Source organism: Neovison vison, chromosome 1 (assembly GCF_020171115.1).
Source record: "Neovison vison isolate M4711 chromosome 1, ASM_NN_V1, whole genome shotgun sequence".
In the NCBI taxonomy this organism is placed as follows: domain Eukaryota; kingdom Metazoa; phylum Chordata; class Mammalia; order Carnivora; family Mustelidae; genus Neogale; species Neogale vison.
In genome coordinates, this window is record NC_058091.1 from 98,524,368 (window position 1) to 98,534,367 (window position 10,000).

The following is a 10,000-nucleotide window of genomic DNA, read 5'->3' on the forward strand; positions in this document are numbered from 1 at the left end:
TGTTTCTTTCTCTCTCAGTCACCTTCTTGTCCTTCTGACTCTATAATTCTTAATAAGCATTTAACCACCACAACCACTCATACAGTATGTAGAATTATTACTCCCATTTTACAGATGAAGAAATTGAAGCCTAGATAGCTCTATCTAGCCCAAGGTTACCCAGCAGATGGCCCCAAACCAAGGACTGAATCCCGGTCTCCCTGGACTTTTTTATTTTTATTTTTATTTTTTTACATTTTATTAATTTTCATACCCTGCATTTTAGACCTGGTATTTTTTTCCTTTTCAATATTGATTAAGAAATGTGAGTAGGAAGATTAAATTTTCCTCACTAAAATTAGTAGTGCCTTGAGCAGCACTTGGTGTATCTCTCCCAGCAGAAGGGCTCTGAAGTGAGGGGGCCATTTAGATAAATCGATCAAGTTCTGAACTTCTCTGAAGAAAAGAGGCTGGGAAATATGAAGTAGAGAAGGTAGCTGTAATATGCTGAAAATCCATTTCCAATCCAATTTCCAATCCATTTACCCAAAAAAATCCACATGAAATTTTGCAACTATTTTGTGAAATGTTTTATGAGACAATTGCTATGTTCATCTGGCTCATCTGTCATGTAAAAATTCCAAGTGTAGGGTAAATAAGAATTTTTGAGATCTGAGATTCATTGAGTATAGATTTAGGTACCCAGGAGAGGCAAATCCAAAGCTACTTACTTTCCAGAGCATAATTTAAAAAAAGAAACACCCCTCCCAATCCTTACAATTAGATTTTACGTTAAATTTAGGCCACATGCTAATTTTCTTTAACTGTTAAATTATTTCCCAGAATATGTACTGGTCTTTATCAACCAAATTCATGACTCATTTGCCTGTCTTTACATTGAAGTTCAAGTTAACTATTGCTTATCTCAGAATTTCAAGTTACTGGCAAACTTAGTGGATATTTTAAGATGAGGTGCTGAAGAAGTGTAGGCTGTGGTTAGCACCATAAATATTTATAATTTTGTAGTATCTCATACTATTAGAGCGTGTGTGATGTCTACATTGTAATAGTATCTAGGAATACTCAAAGCCCCTGAAGGCACCCTTACTTATCTTGTGGCTGCCATTACAACGGGCTGGCTAACAGCTCCATCCTACTAGATGGGTCTTGGCTTCACACCGCAGTGGGTAGCAGAGACGAAACCAGAACTTTCGGGTGGGAGGGGATTTTGGTATAACTCCACTGGGTACAGATGCAACAAAAATGAGGCTCACAGAAGCCGCACGCGGCTCCCGGGCTCCCTGCCGCTCTAGAAGCACTAAGCAGCCCCACAGCCCTTGCCGCCGTCGCAGCTCCGAGCGCCTGCCCGCCCCCCCTTGCCGGTGTGCCGATTCTCCTGTGTTCTCCTCAGGTCCGGTCGGCCGCGCCGGCAGCCATGACGACCGCCATCTTGGAGCGCCTGAGCACGCTGTCGGTGAGCGGGCAGCAGCTGCGCCGCCTGCCCAAGCTCCTGGAGGACGGCCTTCCCAAGATGCCCTGCACCGTCCCGGAGACCGACGTGCCCCAGCTCTTCCGCGAGCCCTACATCCGCACCGGCTACCGCCCCACGGGCCACGAGTGGCGCTACTACTTCTTCAGCCTCTTTCAGAAGCACAACGAGGTGGTCAACGTGTGGACCCACTTGCTGGCCGCCCTGGCCGTGCTCCTGCGATTCTGGGCCTTCGCCGAGGCCGAGGCCTTGCCGTGGGCCTCCACACGCTCGCTGCCCCTGCTCCTCTTCATCCTGTCGTCCATCACTTACCTCACGTGCAGCCTGCTGGCCCACCTGCTGCAGTCCAAGTCGGAGCTCTCGCACTACACCTTCTACTTCGTGGACTACGTGGGCGTGAGCGTCTACCAGTACGGCAGCGCCTTGGCCCACTTCTTCTACAGCTCCGACCAGGCCTGGTACGAGCTCTTCTGGCTCTTCTTCTTGCCCGCAGCTGCCTTCTGTGGCTGGCTGTCTTGTGCCGGCTGTTGCTACGCCAAGTACCGCTACCGCAGGCCTTACCCGGTCATGAGGAAGCTCTGTCAAGTGGTGCCGGCGGGGCTGGCCTTCGTCCTAGACATCAGCCCGGTGGCCCACCGTGTGGCCCTGTGCCACCTGGCTGGCTGCCAGGAGCAGGCGGCCTGGTACCACACCCTCCAGATCCTCTTCTTCCTGGTCAGCGCCTACTTCTTCTCCTGCCCGGTTCCTGAGAAGTACTTTCCGGGTTCCTGTGACATCGTGGGCCATGGGCATCAGATCTTCCATGCCTTTCTGTCTGTCTGCACGCTCTCTCAGCTGGAGGCCATCCTTCTGGACTACCAGGAGCGGCAGGAGATCTTTCTGCAGCGCCATGGCCCGCTGTCTGTCTACATGGCCTGCCTTTCTTTCTTCTTCTTGGCGGCCTGCAGCTCTGCCACAGCAGCGCTTCTGAGACACAAAGTCAAGGCGAGACTGACAAAGAAAGATTCCTGAGGCTGGCAGGTGGGGTGAGGTGTAGAGGCAGCCTGCTGTGATTTGGGGAAAGCTCAGTACAACAATAGGAGTTGACTTTTTGTTTTTAAGAGTTGCTTTTAAATTAACACATATTTCCAAGGATATGCTATGGCATTGGAAAGCCAAAGGAGTCAAGAATTTTGTTGTTCAAAGTTTTTGCTAATAAAAGGAGTATTACTTTTCCCTCTGTGTCACAGCCTTATGAGATACAGGAAAGGAAGGGACTTTGGCTAGGATTCATGGGACACTGAATTAAGGACGATCTTTCCGCCTGAAAATTTGGTGGAATTTTGACTTTGGCCTCTGGGGCCAAGCCCTTGAGCTAAAGGGATTATAAAGTTGGACTGGAAAGTGAGTATGTGGCTGGTTCACACTGTATTGGAATGGCCATACTACCGTACTGGTCTTTGGTAATTGAATAAACTGACCCAAGAACTTGATTTCATTTGGATTTCAGATTGTCCAGGGTGGAGAAGTCAGAAACTTCAAGATGATTCAGTGAAACCCTTAGACATAATGAATTACTTGGTTCATCTGAGTTCTGGTCCCTCCTCTCTGGCCCACTTTGACACTGACCCTTTTCTCAGGATGACGTCTGCCTAGCTGTTTTCTCTACAGTGTACTCCCATCTGTACTTTGCATGGTAATATAGAGGACTATGAAGCAGTCATATTTCCAGGAAATGCTTGGATCCATGTGGACATTCAGGAAGCTTATTTTCATATACTACTAAATGGTACTAGAAAGTACAGTGCCAAGAGCCATCAGAAGGCCCAGCCAACAAGCATGGATACTGTTTTGTGTCCTGAGACCCTTCTGTTTTATACCTGTGGACTGCAGTACTTGAGATCTATCAGGGCTATCTTACAGGCCAGAAAATCTGGGGCTTGTGCTAGGAAATCTTCTCCAGATTTGGACCAACATGTTTAAAGAAACAAAACAAACAAAACCCCGAATAGAATGAATTGGTTCTGGCTCTTCTAGGGATCTGATTATTTCAAGAGGAACCCAAGGTCCAGATTCTTAACTAGATGCTGCCATTTACGGACCCACATATCTTCCCTAGTTCAGGGTCTTCAGGCAGGAGGCTATGCCTCAACTTAGAGATGGATCCTTAAAATAATCAAGCTCCAGGACAGTTGAGCATGTGTGATCACTGTGGGTTGGTCCCTGAAGACTCCTGTGGGTAAGAATGGTGAACCAGGTACCCTGTAGCTAGAATTTTCTGTTGTCCAGTAGCTCCTGTGGGATAGGGGGTACTTGTGATTGATGTGTTCTGGCCACACAACCCTCTCTGAGGACTGATTTATGTATTAATCCAGTGAAGGGGGCTGTGTTGATGGAGGAGCAATGGGAGTCTTCTCAAAGGCTATGTTTCCTATCAGTATAAGGTCCCTTTTACTACAAAGGGAAGTACTTTGTTTTCACTCCAGTTTGATGAAACTCTTCTATTAATAGGTTATTTTATCTTCAGGTCTTTATTTTCTTCCTTTCTCTGAGCAGTTTGTGGATTTTGTGCCTTATAAATGGAAACATATGAACAGTTTACTTAATACATGGGCATGCACAATTTGAAGTTTTGGGTTATTGGGATAAGAAAAAAAGAATGCATTGCTTTTGAAAGAAGGGTCAGAAAACCAGAATTATTTATAAATCAAAAGGCACTGTCAAATGAAAAAAAAAAAAAGACACTGTCAGTCTGCATTTTGGCAAAACAAAACAAAAAAACACAACCTCAACTGAAGTTTTCCTATAATCTTCATATAAAGAAAGCATATGTCTTGTCTGCTACATGGATTTCCTAGGTGGATTTCTCTGTTAATCCTTAAATACCTGAACTTCTGTGCTACCCAAGTGTCTTACATAAGTTTCTGGGGTGCAGGCCAAATTCATCACAAATAAAGCTGACAAAACTGAAGCCAGTTGAACCAAACAAGGTGATGGGGGAATTGTACAAACACATCGCAAGAAGAGGGTCAGTTTAAAATGTTTGAAATGTTCATTTTTATGGAGTGAAAGATCATATTCTTCTAAAAGTTAGGAGGAAAGTGTAAGTCAGGCTCTTGAATATGGCGGTGGTCCTGGTGGACAGAGATCTTCAAGCCCAATGCAGATAAATTTTAGAAAATAGGAAATAGGACAATAACAGTGATCTTCAAATGCAGTTGACAGACCAAGGTAAGCTGACACACTCTAAGCAGTCTATGACAAGTTCAGATAGATTAAGCTCTTTAAGATATTGCCACAAAATTATTACTTTAATTTACACAGGTATTGGTCCCTCAAGTGGTAAGAAATTTTTTAAAAATAAAGTTTTTCACCAGAGGTAATTGAGAGCATTGGGGACTAGGTACCTCATTAAAATACCAGTATCATAAAAACAAACAGATGGGATAATCAGTGTCTTATTAGAAGTATATAAACATAAGAAATGCAAATGTTTTAAGTTACTCAGACTTTTGAGGGACTAAATACTCCTTTTAGAAAATTTTCATTAAAATGAGTGTATCAGCCGGGAACAGATCTAGTTTACTTAAAAGAAATGATTAAGTATTTGATAAAGGAGATGATTGTTTTCTTCCAACATAGCCTTCCCAACAGTTGACATCTGGAAATTCTGCCGGTTCTCTCTCTCTATTAAAATATAAATGCTTCTGGGAAACCTAAACCATCAGTCATTTACATCTTGTGAATAAAAATTCTGATGGATTTGTATGAGGCCCACTCAGGGTAAGGAAATGGGGCATCAGAACGCAGCTGACTGGGGACACATTTGCCTATTTCCCTCTTGTCTAGTACTTTCTGACTTATATTTACTAATGAGCTAATGTCAGTACTCAGATGTTAAAAGTTTCATTTCTCACCTCTGCTAAGAGCACTTCACTAAATAACAACACTCTGAGTCCTCTACTGGAAGCTTGAAATAGTAGGAGTTCAGGTTGTGGAATGAAGGTAGCTCATTCCTGACTCCTATCCACAAACGGTACTTTAATACTTAACAGGTTCTTCAGATGCTACACTGTAATTTCAAGTGGACCCTCCAGATGGCGCTCATGTCTTACTCAGCGTGGCTATTGTATCCAAGTCTTCGGGCTGTTGATTGTATTGGTCCTAGTGTTTTGCTTGATTGCTTGGCGAAGAAAAAATGGAACTATTTTCTGTTTATATAAATCTACTTATACGAATGACCATTAAACAGATTTTGTATATATGGATTGTTGTACTGTTAGCAACTATCTTGTTTCTTTGACAAGGCCCCCCTTGTCAAAGAAGGTCTTTGTAAACAGGGTCTTTTCATAGTTCAAAAGAAAAAACAAACAGCTTGCTTTCTTAAGTAAGTTGGCTAAAGATCTCTACCTTAAAGAAAGATTTTATCTAGACAAACATTAACAGAAGGAGGAGGTCAGGATATTTTATATCCACCTAGAAGTAGGGAAGTACAAAATCCTTAAAAATCTCCATACCCGAGCCCCCAAATACACACACACACCCTAAATCCCCACTTATGGAAAGATCATATTGCCACCTCCCACCAAAGGTTATGGAGTTGATTTCTCTGAGACTATCCATCTAATTGAATAAGTACTTCTAGTTTCATGGAAAATAGTGTTAAATGTTTTCAAAATTTGAATCAATGGACTACATTTTTAAAATACAAAAATTATGAATTATAATTGTACTGTAACAGCTACTATAATGAATGTGTTATATAATGTGGCATGTATACCAACTGTTATATTTAGTAACTGTGAAAAAAAAAGTCATTCTCCAGACTACTCCAGCTTCAAGCCATAGTACTATCACAACAGGGAGAAAACAGCATTTGTCTGGCTTGAGGCACCACTGAGGGAATTATGGATATCTCTCTTGCACTAACCCTTTTCCATGACCCATGGGGGCCTTAGGCAGTTCGCAAATGCTTCTGTTGTCACTGTTAATAGTTTAACAGCTCTTCAGTTACTGGTTCATCAAGTATTCTGATCACCTCTTGGTGCCAGTACCCGTGTTTGCTCTGGAGATACCACAGTGAGGAAAAGAATGCTGGGACCCTGAGAGTTTTCAGACTGCTAACTGAGACCCAGCATCTTCCCACATTGGGCCATCACAGGATCTCCCGCTAGGTCTCAGTACTAGTCTGAGGGCCAGATGGCCAGACAAACCCAGAGGAGTCTGGGACTTGCTCTGTACCAGAACATTTTTTTAAAGGATTGAGGTCTCTCCCTTTGCCCCCCAGAGACTAAAAATATCTTCCACCAGCAACGCTGTGTCACCCATGATCACCTCAACCCTTCTTGTTATTCCTGTTGCTTTTCTAGCCCTTAACACTGTCCTCTAGTGTTTAATTCAGTCTCAGACCCGCTTGGCTCATCTGGGCACAGAGAAGCCCTGTATTTCCACAGGCAGTAGTTAAAGTCCTAGGTAATTAAAGCCCCATCTGTCAGGGAATGTAAGGTTCCAACATGAATACAAGTTCTTGATTTAGTAAATCAGAAACAACATGTTACACTCTAGCTGCCTCCTTTAAAAAAAATAATAATCATCTTATCCCTTAAGGAACTTTTATTAAAATAATATGGAAGGAAAAACTTTGCAATAGAAGGAAGATTGATTTAAATATTAATTTTAAGAGCATATCTGTCTAAGGTAAAGGAAGATGTATGCATTGTGTTTTAGATTACAAGAGGCCTTGACCAACTCAAAGGCTACATACAGATTAACACCTCAGATCTTTTCATGCATTATGCTTTCGAAAACATTTCCACATCCATTCAAGCTTCCAAATAATCATGTGAAGTAAGGCCAAAAAGATCTCCACTAAACTAGGAAACACTGAGAAAGTGGAATGATTGGTTCAAAGTCACATAACTCGTTAAAATGTTTAAACTCAAATGCATTTTTCCTTCAGATAAATCCAAGGCTCAGCTAATCAGAAACGTCAACACCCAAATGTTTGCAGAGCCCATTACATGTATGAAGCACTTTTAACTATTGCGCATACTTCAACCTAACCTCATTTCCGCTTTTGTTCCTAAATACCTCACAAATAGTGAGGGTTGTATTGTTTCTTTGCAGGTTAAAGTGACTTACTTCACACTGAGTGCTTGGATGCCAAATAAAGCAATCTTTGCACCTCACAGTTTTCTCAGAGCCCAAAAGGTCATTGGTGACAGGCATCTGGTGGCCTAGAGTATAACATCAAATCTCACTCTCCAGTCAGAGATTCTTGAAAATACCTTGATTCCTTGGGTAAGAAATTAATCTAGTATTAATAATTTTCCCAAGGTTATGCAAACCTTCCCTCTTATTTTTCACTAGGGATTGTCAGCTCTTCAAACAATTTGTTCTCCCAGGGATTCTAACAAGTGGTATGACTTTGAATATGGGGTTTAAAAAAAATTCTTCTCTGCCTTCTGAAAGTTATCCAGACTTAGCAGCAAGTTCCCCCCAAATCCTTATTTATCATTTTCAAATAATAGGTGCTTATTAAAGAAAATGCAGGAAAAAAATGCAGAAATGTCCATGGGCCCATCACAAATAAATCTCTCCAGGCGAAAAATAAGGCTACGGTGAAATGTCATCAGTAATAGGTAAATGAGCAGTGTCACATAAAAGCTTCTTTAATCAACAACAAATTGGGAACTAGAGATTTTAAGCAACCTAATTCTTTCATTCTCTAACATACAAAATCAACGGTTTCTGGCTCAATTTATGGGAATACCAAGAGAGCTGTATCACACTCCTTTTTTTTTTTTTTAAGATTTTATTTATTTATTTATTTGTCAGAGAGGAGCGAGAGTGAGCACAGGCAGACAGAATGGCAGGCAGAGGCAGAGGGAGAAGCAGGCTCCCTGCCAAGCAAGGAGCCCGATGTGGGACTCATTCCCAGGACGCTGAGATCATGACCTGAGCTGAAGGCAGCTGCTTAACCAACTGAGCCACCCAGGCGTCCCATACTCCCTTTTGACATTATGCTCTGTCGATAATTTGGTGATGCCGTGTCTGAGATACTGGCTCCTGTGACAAAGCTGATGATACATTATCTTGTGCTGAAAGAATTCTTTGAAATGCCTCTCTTCAATCAAGCCATCGTCTGAGAGTGCTGTGCTAGAAAGACCTTCACTGGAGCGGAGGCCTCACCTTTAGAACTGGTGAGTATACTTATTCACTGACAGCTGCTCCACAAACACTGAGTACCACTCGGTGCCAAGCCCTGTTCTAGGCACCAGGAATACAGCAAGGGACAATCCTTGCCTTTGGGGATTTTACATTCAGGGGTCGGAGGCAGGAGTAAGACAGACAGTGAACCGAATAAGTAAGTTAAACAGAATGTTAGAAGGTGATGGTGCCAAGGAGAGATAGAAAGCAAGGAAGAATAGGCCAGAAGGTCAGGGTGGGTGTGCAGTTTTAAACAGGATCAGTGAAGATCCAGAAACAGGTGAGGGAGTTGGCTCTCCCAGGCAGAGGGAGGAAGTGCAAGGGCCCTGAGGCCAGAGCACACTAAGAATAGCAGGTGGCCAGTGTGAACCGAGAGAGGGAGGGCAGTAGGAGATGCAGACAAAGTGTTAAGAGCCTTGTAAGCACTTTGGCTCTTACTGTGACTTCAGGACAGGGTATGATGGGAAAGAATTCTGTTTGAGAAAACTCAGGGTCGTTTGCCTGCATGGACACATTACCTTGCCCATAGAAAATAGAGTAAATCTTATTCCCCTTAGTCTACACGAAACCAGGTTATCATTAAGTGATTCCATCTGTGGAATCCCATAGACACTCTGGTGCCTGCAGGATTCTTCCCAGACTCTTTTTAGCATTTTATTAAGTGCTCAGAAGGCAGACTTCCACTTCCCAGATATGCTTTGATTGTTTTCCGGTTCTGTCGACACTGGGTTGTACCCTGGGTAATCCTCTGGGCAAAAATGCAATGCAACAGGAGCACCTGTTGACTCAGTCGTCAGGTGACTCAGTCGTTAAGCATCTGCCTCCAGCTCAGGTCATGATCCCAGGGTCCTAGGATTGAGCTCAGAATCAGGTTTCCTGCTTGGCCGGAGGCCTGCTTCTCTCTCTCCCCCTCCCTCTGCTTATGTTCCCTCTCTTGCTGTCTCTCTCTCTCTCTCTGTCAAATAAGATAAAATCTTAAGAAAAATCAAACAAACAAACAAAACAACAATAATAATGCAATGCAACACCCAGGGCAGAGTCTATAAACTAGGAATAATAATATTACGTTTACATTAGCTAGTGCTCCCTCTTTGCCAAGTCCTTAGTCAAGCTGTTTTCTTGGATTCTTTCATTTTAACTCTTCAAACAACTCTATGAGATAGATATTATTGTTGCCTCCATGTTACAAATGAGGACACTGATGGATTAGGTAAATTTGCCCCAAACTACTTGGCTAGTAAGTAATGCAATCTCACAGAAACTCAGGCCTTTGAATCCAGAATCTACATTTGTATAACCAAAACAAAGTGCACATAGGTCTTTTGGTCTAACTTCTCCACTGCC

The 10,000-nt window shown here is 42.8% G+C and overlaps 1 protein-coding gene across 3 annotated transcripts in view; it reads left to right on the forward strand.

Annotated features, from left to right (window-relative positions):
* PAQR8 (progestin and adipoQ receptor family member 8) overlaps nt 1–5,711 on the forward strand; it is a 94,792-nt gene extending 89,081 nt beyond the window's left edge. For all 3 annotated transcript variants that reach the window (XM_044252772.1, XM_044252763.1, XM_044252781.1), the window contains one exon: nt 1,391–5,711. In XM_044252772.1, coding sequence (XP_044108707.1) covers nt 1,415–2,479 — 1,065 coding nt within the window. In that variant the 5' untranslated portion in view covers nt 1,391–1,414 and the 3' untranslated portion in view covers nt 2,480–5,711. The remainder of the gene's footprint in view (nt 1–1,390) is intronic.
* Nucleotides 5,712–10,000: the final 4,289 nt, after the last annotated feature.